This window comes from Streptopelia decaocto, assembly GCF_964273445.1.
Source record: "Streptopelia decaocto genome assembly, chromosome: 12".
Taxonomy (NCBI): Eukaryota; Metazoa; Chordata; class Aves; order Columbiformes; family Columbidae; genus Streptopelia; species Streptopelia decaocto.
Genome location: NC_138667.1, coordinates 1,491,532 through 1,503,687, shown reverse-complemented (window position 1 = coordinate 1,503,687; position 12,156 = coordinate 1,491,532). Strand labels below are relative to the sequence as shown.

The window sequence follows — 12,156 nt, the reverse complement described above, 5'->3', positions numbered from 1 at the left end:
TACATTTGCAACCTGTGAATGCAACATCAGCTTTAATGTTCTGCAAACAAACCAACCCTCTCTGGCTTAAATTCCTGTCTGACTTTTTATAGTAAAAGCAAAATTCCCACAGGCTCCCTTTTCTTAAGCTGTTACTTACCAATTTCCCTATAACATTTACAAAGCCTAATAAATTAATTGTGAGGTCTTTCTTAATTAAGAAAGGATTGAACACACATTTTGTCCCTACCACAAGCCCTGGATGAGAGTTTACAAAGGAGCAAAACAGGATTTGCGGGGCATTATACACACAATGTTTTGCAAACATGAACGTTGCCTTTGAGAATAAGGAAAGCTGGTTAAAGCAGAGAAAACTATGGAACCAAGAATGACAGACATTTCCTCCAAAATGACCTCAAAGGATGAGAAAGTTCAGCTTTTCGTCAGCCTGAGAATTCCATCCCCCACGAAGTATTCAAACTCAAGAAAGCAAAGCCCAAAACACAAACATAACCCTTCAGTCTGTTTAAAACCAAACCCAAACACGGACAAACAGAAACACACCAGACTACCCTAGTTGGTTTCTTTTCAAAAATATTTATTCAGAAGGTGCTGAGGTTTTTCGTTTAATGGAACTTCCCAATGAAGCCTGACAATGGGCTAATCTGATCACCTTATCTAATGAGAGACTTTCCCAAGTTCAGCCCAGCTTGCGCTCACTGGTGGGACCAGCAGGACCAATTCCCTTCCCCACCACCCTGCGGTGAAGAGGAGGAGGAGACACCTGGAAAACACAAAGCCAGGAGAGAAATGGAGTGTCTACCCCTATGGAGCGGTATGGAAAAGAGCTGGGGTAGTTCAAAATAAATGTTGGAAAGGGGAAAAGGATCCGGGTCCCCATCATACCGAACAAGCCATGCTGGATATCAGCCGCCCAGATTATTTGTTTTAGTTACCACTTAAAATAAACATAGCTAATTCCCACATACGTTTCCAGAATTTATTGCCTGATTACTATTATTCAGTATATATTTAGACAAGGGAACAGAGATATAATGGGAACCCAGGCGTTGCGGTCACCACTGTGCTTTTTCCCAGTTTGCCTTGTGCAACCATCTCACAGCATCTCCACAAATGGCTCTTGCAGCTACTGGACAAGTCTCCTTGTGGTACTGCCTGGAAGACACCTATTTCTATAGGAGTTTTACACACCACAGCCACTGAGCTCCAAGGGCTCGACCAGAGTCATCATGCTAATAAGCCAACTGCTATATATCCTATTAACACGTGCCTCCAGAAAGCCTCAGTCTATTAGCACAGAATGCCTTTAATCTGAAGACTGAAGGCAACAGAATCAGAAAAACTCTATCTGAAAAAAAGTATATAGCAAAAAGATAAGCTGAAAGAGCTATTCATTCCGTAAGAAACTACAGAGTAAACCTACAGTCACCGATACAAGCTGGAAACACCCTTTGGGAGGAGGAGAGTGTTCCTAGGAGCCCTTGTGACTGTGGCAAAGCTGAAAGCCAGGATCAGCTGGTATTAGGAGCCGGGGCTGCGCTCAGCCTGCTGGCAGGGGTCTGGATGACAGACCCAGCGACCCGAGCTGCCCCGCCATGGCCGCGCTGCTCCGCGCACACCTGCGGGAACACACCCGATCTGACACCACCCGGGCGGTCTCCTCTCTGACAACCCGAGCGACCTTGGCTGCTGCTGCGGGAAGGTTTGGTTTTTCCAGGAGCTGCGGGAAGATGCTTCTCGGCAGCCACGGCTGCAGGCGTGTCCGTGCAGCCCCGCGCAGGACACGAACGCAGCCGAGCGGGAGCGGAGGGATGTGTCCTGCCTCGCTGCTACAGCAAGAACCAGCCCAAACACCGGGGAGGACATTCCCCACATGCTTCCTTGCACACGTAATGTGGCGGTGGCACAGGTTCCTCGTGCACCTCATGCGGAGGCGAGGACGGGAGCAGCCCCCGGCCCCGCGGTGGAAACCAGCACTGGCTCCCGGTGACAACGTGCTGTGGAGGCTGCGGGAAGGCCCCGAGGCAGGGTGCTCCGTGGGAACCTCTCTCCGGCTGTCTGACATCTCTGGAATTCCATGTGTGTGGGAGACGGACGCTTTTTGGCTTCGCAAAGGAATCTGAACATCTAAACAAAGCGGTGCCTCCGCAGCCCTGACCCCACGGGCCCCGGGCAGCCCGGAGCCCAGCCCAGCGACCAGGGCTGTATGTGAGAAGCCCGCGGTTCTCACCGACACCGCGCTCCACAGCCCTCTGAAAATCTCACTGGCACCTTGTTTTGGAGGGTGCTGCTTCCCCGCCTGGCCACATCTTTTGCATCCAAATGTCACAAGTTGGAGGTGAACACGGCGGCTTCTGCCAGGGAAGAGGCTCTGGAAGGAAAGCCCATGGCTGGGACCAAGGAGAAGCAGCACCTTCCCGATTTTCTTTTCTCACTTGAGCTGCTCTGGGAGCAGAGATGGGGTCTCCTACTCATCTGACACTTTCACGATACATTAATACAAATGCAAAGCTTCAGGTTTACAGATGAAGCTACACAAAAGTGGGGAAAGGGAGAAACAAGGAGGCTGCCCATGAATGCGCAGGCCACACCACATCAAAACACAGATACGGGACAACACTATTTCTGAGGGTTGCAGCTGATCTGAAACAAGCAGGGCAGCTTCTCCCACCCACAGCCTGAAATGTGCCCAGGACACGTTCCGAATAATCAAAGTTAATCATGTAGATTTGCCCCTGTCCCACAGAGGCGAGGTACAAACAGCGTCCCACACCCTGCACACCTCCCTCAGCCTCCCAAATTCCTCTTCATTGCACAACCCAAGAAAAGCCATTCAGCGTCATGCCGTCTCTTCCCCTCCCAACCTCCGAGCCAAAGGAGCAGGAGAAGGAAAGAAGACGAGCACGACTGTCACTCCTGCAGACAGAAAAACAGCCCTTGGTTTGCACGGTGGTGACTCGAGATGACAGGCCTGGGGACAGCGGGGGCACTCGGAGACAGGGCTGCGTGTCTCCCCGCAGCTGGCGACAGCGCCGGGATTCTGCTACAGCAGACAATATTTAGGGAGCTTTTGGACTTCCAGCAACGCTGGGGACTGGCTGCCAGCTGCCAGCACAGCGCTGATGACGAGCCCTGATGCTGTGCCGGCCTCCTGAAAGCGTTATTCTTCAGGCTTTCGTTTGTTCTGCCGATGTGGAGGGCACACGCGGCTTCAGCATCTGCCAGCTCACGTCCTTCCACCCACCGCCTGGGCGCTCGCTGCCACCGCGAGCGGCTGAGAGCAGCGCTGGAGCTCCCACGCACAACAACGTGTTGCATCTCTGCTGCAAGAGGAAGAGACGCTCTAAATCCACCGACAGCAGCAGCACCGCGGCAGGGAAGGAGAAAAAAATTAAACCAAGCTTTTTCTGGGCAACGTTTGTTCCCAGCACATACATTCAAAATAAGCGTCCGACAGCGACAGACTGTGGTTGAGCTAATGGGTCCTGTGGTTGAAGCAGCTTCCTGTACGAGGACAGGCGAGCCCCACGGGGAGGGATTGCGGGGCTTGGAGAGGCAACCACCAATTTGTCTCCTCCAGTGGGAGAGCATGTTCCCCAGCCCTCCTTCCCAAAAAAGCACACGCTCCAGAGCTGGCCGGGATGGGGAGGGACAGGGCTGCCCCCGCTGGGCCGCCTCCTGCTACAGGGCACCAGCCTGGAGAAAAACCTGTCCCTTCTGTTCCACCCTGCATGGGGGATCACTTGAGTGTTTCCAGGCTAAAGGTAAAATAATTGAATGACAAAAACAGACCAGGAAATTTAAGCCTGGAACTTCCAAATGGTACTGCTGGCCGGGCAAAAAAAAACAGGGCAGGGGGAATGTCTGAATCCAAACAAGCCCCAGTTTCCACTGGATTTGAGCCATGGAAACATTTTCCTTGGGAGTTTGATTAAAAGCAAACGTAAGGCTGTGCTCGGGACCTGCAGTGATAAGGTTTCTAGGCAGCACTCTGCCCCAGCGCTGCGCACAGAGGGCTCAGCCCGCTTCTCATGCCCGTCGCGCACAGACCGGGGTGCAACACTGGCCCCGCACACGGAGGAGCCGCTTTAGGAAACACAAGCTTAGAGAAAACAGCAGCAGCAGAAATACACCAAGTTCATCACAACCCAGGCAGTTATGGCAGGAACAGGCATCATTCAAAGGTCACTCTCCCCCCGGAGCCAGGAGGTCACAATAAGGGACGTTTGTTTCTGTGATTCAAGGCACGGGTGTGTAAACAGGTAACACCCACAAGAAGCTGCCAAACTGGCCAGACCCCCAGCTCAGCATCCTGCTGCCACAAAACAAATCCCAGTGTCTCTTTCCAGTCAGAAAGATGTTTGGCTTTTCTCTGTATTAAGTGGTGTTTTTTCTGGCAAGTTCTCCTAAGGAGCATTAATTTATAGTAAAGCTAACAGTAAAAGGCTGGCTCTCAATCACTGACACGAGGGGACATTGTGCCAGGACTGCACGGAGACAGTGCCCGCAGCAGCTACGTGTGCGCAGGCCGTGCTCTCTGCTCGGGACGTCACCCTCCGAAATCCCTGCTCCGTGCACTCTGTCACGGTATGCACACAACGCAATCAGCCGTGACATTACCAAAACGCATGGCATAATGTTAAATTCTGATCTCAGCCCAACCTTCGGGCTGCGGACACCTGCTCCTCCGCACATGTGTGCGCTGAGAACTCACAGCTGCTCAGTTCAGAGCCCAAGCAACTGCCCGTGCGCCTCCAAGCCAGACAGTGTTAATGCAGATTGTCAAGCAACAGCACTTTGGGAGGCCCATCGGTTTTATTTAAGAGAGAAAGCAACAGACTCGGGGCTTTGCAAAAGCTTCTCAAAAGCAAAACCGTCTTACAGTCTCGGTCTCACATCTCATCTCATTTATTCTCCTACGCGTCTTCAGTCACTTCTCCATCGCTCCTTCCCTTCCAGCTTTTCCTGCTTCCTCCAGAGCTTCTGTGTTTCCCTGCTGCATTTCACGCACTTTCTGGCTCCTGCTCGCACGTGGCGGTTGGGCCGTTTCCCACTCGACATACCAGCGTCCTTGCTCACTCTGCCCGCGTCTGCTCCAGACAGCAGCGCACGTGCTGGCTCAGCACTGGCCGCAACAGCGACGGAGAAGCTCGGAGCACTGATGACAAGTTTAAGTATTTCAGAATTGAACCCAATTTTATCAGCGTTCTTTCCGCTCTGGTGGTGACTGTAATGAAGACAACTGGCCTGGGGTTTCCAGAAGCGCTGCCTGCAGCCCCAGCCCTGCACAGGGCGGCGATGAGCAACGTTCTCCCAGCAGAAACTTCAGTCTCCGGGGGCTGTGGCCAATCTCTCTCACAAGCCCCACATTCACAAAAACAAAGGCGGTCTTCAGCACCGCTGGTGTGACTCTGCTGCCTTAGAGGCTGCTTTCTATGGGCGAGTTTCCTTTCATTTGCTTTTGTTGGTCATTTCCAGCAGCAGCACTCCAAGGGAACTGTGTTGTGCTGGGGACAGAGGCTCTGGAGGACTGGACAAGGGAAGCTGCATCTGGGGGGTTTTGAAAACACATTATCCAAACCTAAGGGTCACTACATTCCAGGATGTCAGTGTCAGCTGGACACTTAAAAATAGCTTCACCAATCTGAATAGCATGACCTCTTGCCTATAAAAACCTCCTTCAGAGGCTTTTTCTACATTACTTGCCACTGCGGATACAAACAGCTGGTAAAAATAAATGAATTTATCATCATCTTTTCTTGCCGGTAACAAGCTATTCCCGCCCAGACTTTATTCTCCAGAAAGTGAGGTGCAGTGATATAAAATGGCACCAAGAAAACTGTAGAAAACTGCAGAAAGAACACCTTGGAACACCTTAATGATGAGGTTTCTGAGATGTTGCTGGAGGAACAGCAGCCGCGCTGGGGATGAAGGAGGCAGCAGCGGGACAGCCCTGCGCCCCACATCACGGGACACGAGGCGCTGCTCTCCCACCGCATCCGCGCTGCCAGGCGAAAAGCAAACTCGGCCAAAGGCAAAGCCCAGCAGACCCCTACAAACTCACCCCGGCCCCCCGCACAAAGCAAGCGGGTTTTCTCCCAGTGGAGCTGGGTGCTAAAATCACATTGGAGCCCAGCCATTTCACTTTGGTGCCCAAATGAGTGCCAAGCACCTTCGGGAACTTTTTTTCCTCTCTTTTTTTAAATAAGAGTGGCAGAGTATTGACACAAGCACACTAAGCAGTCAAGTACCCACACCAAAGAATGCAAGATTAAGATTAAGTAGGCAATGTTTTAGGTTCCCATAACACCCATGAAAACCTGCACAGGCACCAGGAGGCACAAGAAGTTAAAAGTATTTATATATGATACAAATGCAGAAAGGATTGCAGTGAGAGAGTTACGGTGTTTCCATTCCCTGCAAGTCAGGCTTTCCCCTCACCCCCTCTCCCCAGGGTCTAGAAGCATTTGCTTTCTTAAATGAGAGTCCACAATCAATTTTCCTTTATGCAAGTTTTAAGTAAGTTACAGTCTTGCAAATTCATTCTTGAGCTGGAAACTTTTGGGCCAGGATTCAAAGAAATGAAGCAGAGTTTGAGATTCTTGGCAAAAAGTCGTTTACAGAAAAAACAGTAGCAGGGACTTGCTTGTGCTCAAGCGACATACCTATAATTCAGCCAACCACCATTGCTGTGCCCATTTATTTAGCAATCTCACACCAGACATTTTTGACTTTTGAGAGCTATGCTATTTAATGTGGTAAAAATGCTTTTAGCTCTGAAAGGCTGCAAGATGCATCACCGAGCTATGTAATCAGAACCGCTTTCCAACAACAACAAAAAATTCAAGCCTTAGACAAAGAATAGTTTTAAACCGACACAGATTTGAGCCAGATTGACTTCCGATAGCAGTTATACAACATGTGAGCTGCAGAGAGGCGGCGGTGCCCAGGTCACGCTCCATATTTGCTGTACAGTGCTCTTCAGAGCCCAGCCAGCCTCAAGGGTTTGCTTTACCCGTGTTCCAATCACTGCGTCTCTCTCGGTATTATATACACACCGGTAAGTTACTGTTTCAGTGTTTGGATACCAGTGGTATGTAAACTATCCTTATTTAGGAAGCTCTGACCCCGTTTCTTTCCGCCCCTCGTTGCGGGTGCTTCATTCCTGCAGACACGCAGATACTGGATGCCCTTTGCGAGCATCTTGGACGCTCAAGGGTCACGAAAGGTTTCCATTAGCGCTCTCAGCATCAGACCAAGCACCGAGGCCTTGGAGCCTCCCGGCAGCACGGCACCCCCTGCCAGCGCCCCGTACCCCCTTCCAGCGCCCCGTACCCCCTGCCAGCGCCCCGTACCCCCTGCCAGCGCCCCGGATCCTCCTCCAGCCCGCCGTGCCCCGGCTCCAGCCCCACACAGCGGGCAGGACCTTCCCGCAAGGACTCTCCCCCGAGCACAGCAGCTTCACCCCTCTCCAACCCCCGCGGCAGCCGAACCCCGCACCGCGCCGGCTCCTCCCGGCCGCGCCGGGTCCCGCGGACACGCACACGGAGCCGCCGCCCGGCGCATCCTCCCCGGCTGCCCTGCCCCCGCCATCGGCTGGATTTATTTCCCCCCACACACACCCCGAGGGAGAAAAAACACAAGTCATTCGCCCCAGGAGACGCGCGTAGGAGAGCGGGGCCGCTGGCTGCTCACCGAGAAGCGCTCCAGGTCGGTGGCGGCCATGGCCGGGCTGGCGCGGCGCTCCCGGCTCAATGGATCCAATATGGCCACTTCCTGGAAACTCCCTCCGCGCCGCCCGCCGCAGGCACCGCCCGCCCCGCCGACCGACAGACCGGGGGACCGGGCACCGGCACCGCCGGGGGCGGGCAGGGGCGGGAGCGGCCCCCGCAGCGCGGCCCTCCCCCGGGGGGCGGGCGGGAGGCCGGGCCGGGCCCCTCCCTCCGCCCGCGGCCGCGCACACGGGCTGGGGGCGGCCCCGGGGGTCCCCGCACCCCGAGTCAGCTGCAGATGGGGCTTTGGGGTGAGCGTTCCGCAGATGGAAAGGGCTGGGAGAGCCACGCAGCATCACCTGCAACACAGAAAACCTTCGTGTTGGAGTGGGACTTAGCGATGCTTGTGAACGTCTCCAGGGCGGGGGGCAGAGGATGGAGCAGACTCTGTTCAGTGGTGCCCAACGCCAGGGTGAGGAGCGACGGGCACAGACTGAAACACAGGAGGCTCCATGTGAACATGAAGAGAAACTTCTGTACTTTGAGGGTGCCAGAGCCAGGACCAGGCTGCCCAGACAGGCTGTGGGGTCTCCTTCTGTGGGGACACTGAAACCACCCAGACATCCTGTGCAACCTGCTCAGGGTGAAGCTGCTTTAGCAGGGGGGTTGGAGTAGATTAGATGATCTCCAGAGGTTCCTTCCAACCCCAACCATCCTGTGATTCTGTGGCTGTAGAAGTGCCAGGAGCATCCCCTGAATCCTGCAGAGGATATGTGTGTATATATATATATATATATACACACACACAGAGGTATATAGAGACTCATTTCCCCATCTCAAGAAACTCCCAAGTGTTCGGCATCCTGGAAGGCCATGAGATAGCGCAGGGCAGCAGCGCCTCTGCACCAACTTGCCTGTCACACAGGAGTTACACCCAAGTTCAAGTACACTACAGGGGACTGTCAGGTCTTTCCTCTTCACTCCTTCCCACATGAAGCACAAAGCCAATCCCATAGCCAGCATCCTCAGTCTTTGTAATCTGCAGACATTTGTATGTTACAAGCTGTTAGCACAGAGCATAGTTTTCCTTGCTTTCTGGTGCCCTCTGCTGCAGTGCACCCAGGAAGGAGCCGCTCACCAGAGCCGCCTGTGCTCTCCCATGCAGCAGGGTCACCACACCAGGACCTCCAGCCCTGAGCCACCTGCTGGTTTTGTCTTCGGCTTTCCCGTCTTTCTGTCGGTCGCTGTGTCCTCGGCTTTTCCCCTCACCCTCTCTCTCTCAGCAATGCGTTCTGCAGCATCCTGTGCACAAAGGAGGGCCACAAATATCCTTGTTACCTAATTATGAAACAGCTAAAGCTCCGAGCCCCACCCCAATTGCTAAAAACAGTGAACAACTGTGCTTAGGCCCTGTTGCCAGTTGTTTTTCAAAAGGTTTGCCAAATTCCAACTTTTCAGCAAGGAAAAGGAAAGATACCCAATATCCCAGTTCCTTTTATTCATTGCCCACAAAAGCACAGTCCCTGGAGAGCCCTAAAGCAGGACTGAAGTACTCAAAGACAATCAAACCTCAACAACCAAATTAAAACAGAACTTAGACTTAATTAAAATACTCTTCATGTTAACTTCTCTCTTCTCCCTTACCTGCTATTTGTGCTCTTAACAAAGGTCTCCTGCTCCCACGGCAATATCAATAAATGGGACGGCGCTGTGCGGGTGGGCGCTGAGCTCCGTGTTACAGCAGCTGTGCAAGATCCTGTGTTGTATCTGCACATCTTTGGTTCTTCCCAAGACTCTTTGGGATCCACCTGCACTGCAGGAGCTCTGGGAAGCACGATTCAGCCCAGGAGGGGACTGTGTTGGTGCTGGAGAAATAAAACAGGATATGAAAATGAGGAGTAGATAATTAAATAGAGGGGGCGAGGGTCATCACATGTAAGCGCTTGTGATCAGGCGATGAGGAAGAAGGTTGTATTCTCCCTTGAAGCAATTTCAGGGCATTTTCTGAGGAGGTGTTATCCAGGTGATGTGCTTTTTGAAATATAAATCCAGAGCAGGTCAGAAGAGCTGTTTTTCTGTCCTTCCTGAGTGGACCACCTACGACCAAATTAATTCTGCTAATCCATATACTAGTTCCGGCTAAAGCTAGGTTGCAAGAACATTGTATTTCTCTAAAAAGGCCATTGCTGAACACCATCTGTTAATTTATTTTCTTGGATCACCAAAAATGACAAAAAAAACCCACAAAACTCAACCTTCTTCCTGTCACAGCCACAGCTTTTTGTCAGTGCAGCCGTGTGCCGGAGCTGCAGGGACAGCAGAGCTGCCCGCGGGCCGGGGACACCACGAGCCACAGGTCCCTCTGCCCTCAGCAGGGCCGCAAACTCCCGGAACCTTCATTCATTTATCCCGTGGAGGTGTCACCTTAGTGCAGACCTGACACTCACTTTGCCATCTTGTTTCTTTGGCCAATTCCCAAAGGTTCTCCAGTTCTCTCCTTCAGCAAAAGTGGGGAAGGTAGAATCTGGTATTTCTAATGCACAGATGCAAGTAGAATAGTTTATATAGAAGCAAAGTTAATTTTCCAGGCTGCCTTTCCATATCACAAAGAAGCAAAAATAAACAGATAAAAAGGTTTAAAAGTTAGGCATTTTTGTGGGTTTTTGAGAATCCAACCTTCGGATTCCTGATTTAAGACAATGTAAAACTCTTGTTTAACACATGCTTAAATGCCTTTATGCCAGGTACTTTGGGAGGAGTGATTGAGTTCGATTCATTAAGAGCTCTTTTCCCTGCCGCTAAAGTCCAGAATGTAACAGCACAAGGCTGACAGCAGATTCCCAGAAGCTCCTGGTTTCTGTGAGCTGCAGCCTGGATGCAAAGGCTCGGGGCATGAAGGACATTCTGGGACATCGCAGCAGATCAAGGGACTCGCTGCTGTGAGCACCTGCAGCCGAGGGCTCTCACCTGTGTCCCAGCGTGGGGCACGGCCCTGGGACAGCGGGCACTGGGGAAAAGCTCACAGTCATTTTTAACCACCTTGTTATTTCAAAAAGCAGACTATTTCTACTGCCAGTTAAAGAGAAACCCTGCCGATTTCAAAAGCTTCAGGTGCATAAAAACCGCTTCAAGAGGAGAGAATTGGATTTGCTGGCTCCTTTAACTGCTAAGGCTTCAGTTGTTATGGAAATCATTCCTAATGGTTTGAGAATTAGATGTATATTACAGCTGGATGCTCCTGCAAGGATTTTAAACTCAGTGGAATATTTGTACCTGCTAAATCCACAGTGAATTTAGGATGAGTTGCAATTTTCTACAGGTAAAGAGCTGGGGCAGAGAAAACAAAGGGCTGGAGAGCAATAAACGTGCACAGAAATGCGATCACAGGCCCTTTTACTTCACACGAAGCCACAGTGGGCAAGGGATGGTCCTACCAGCCCCATGAACACCACAGCAAGAGCAAGGCATTCGGAAGGTGGCTGCATCCCCCAGGGCTGGGTAAAATCCTCCATCTCCAGACCCAGGTGCTGTAGATAAACAGAATTCTTCACATTTCTCAGCACGGGCTGGAGGAAGCAGCTGGGCACTTCTTGCCAAGTATCCTTCTGGGGAATATTAGAAATCAAACAGTTCAATAGCTACTCTTTTAGCAGCGCTACCGCCAAGCACCTTCCTAGACTTCCATCAGTTATACTGATAATATACGAGACCTAGAAGTCTTTTTCTACAGAATTGCTGTCTTTCTAACCTGGAAATGAAGAGGAGCTGTAAATCCATTTCCCCTATGGACACTGAGCAGTCCCAGTGGATGTAAGTGGGATGGCTGGAAACAGACCCCAAATTTCCCCGCCTGCTGATGTTAAGGGCAGTATTTCCACACTGTTCCTCACGCCAGGATTGCGTTGTCCTGCTGGAATTCCCCCAAGTTCACAGGCACTATCTGAAAATCAGAGGATGTCGGGGATGGGTCCTTGCATCATCTGCATAGAACAAGCAGTATTTAATAAATACAAACTCTGAGATACGTGGAGAAGTGCATTTGAATGGTTGCTATTGAGAAACACCATCTGAACTGATTACTGAGGTCCTTGAGTTACAACTGAACCTTGCTCATTTATGAGAAAATGCCTTTTATCTGCAATACTCTTCCCCCCACTCCCTGCCCCTTCACTGACTTTAGCTCGATTGTTTATCTATGGAAGGTTACTGCATTTCTCCACGGAACAAAGGGCGGGCTATTTTCTTCACAATGCGTTCTCTCTGTTTCACATGAATATATCAACAAGGAAAGTGGAAAACCATGGGCTTTGTCATCCTATTTATTCTGGGAACCCTGATTTCATTTCAGAGGAAAATAAGTTCTCCTTGAGGTACAAATCCCAGCCACAGTCAGTAGCACCTGAGCTTTGCCCTTCAGCAAAGCACAGGTGGCCTGTCCCACGGA

At 51.5% G+C, this 12,156-nt stretch overlaps 1 protein-coding gene across 4 annotated transcripts in view; it reads right to left on the bottom strand.

The window, feature by feature from the left end:
• The window catches only part of SEPTIN8 (septin 8), a 38,287-nt gene extending 30,441 nt beyond the window's left edge, over positions 1 to 7,846 (bottom strand). For 3 of the 4 annotated variants that reach the window (XM_082063264.1, XM_082063265.1, XM_082063267.1), the window contains exon 1: positions 7,696 to 7,846. In XM_082063264.1, coding sequence (XP_081919390.1) covers positions 7,696 to 7,725 — 30 coding nt within the window. In that variant the 5' untranslated portion in view covers positions 7,726 to 7,846. Of the gene's footprint in view, positions 1 to 4,882; positions 5,202 to 7,695 lie in introns of those variants that run through there. The other variant, XM_082063266.1, reaches the window with a different exon arrangement.
• Positions 7,847 to 12,156: the final 4,310 nt, after the last annotated feature.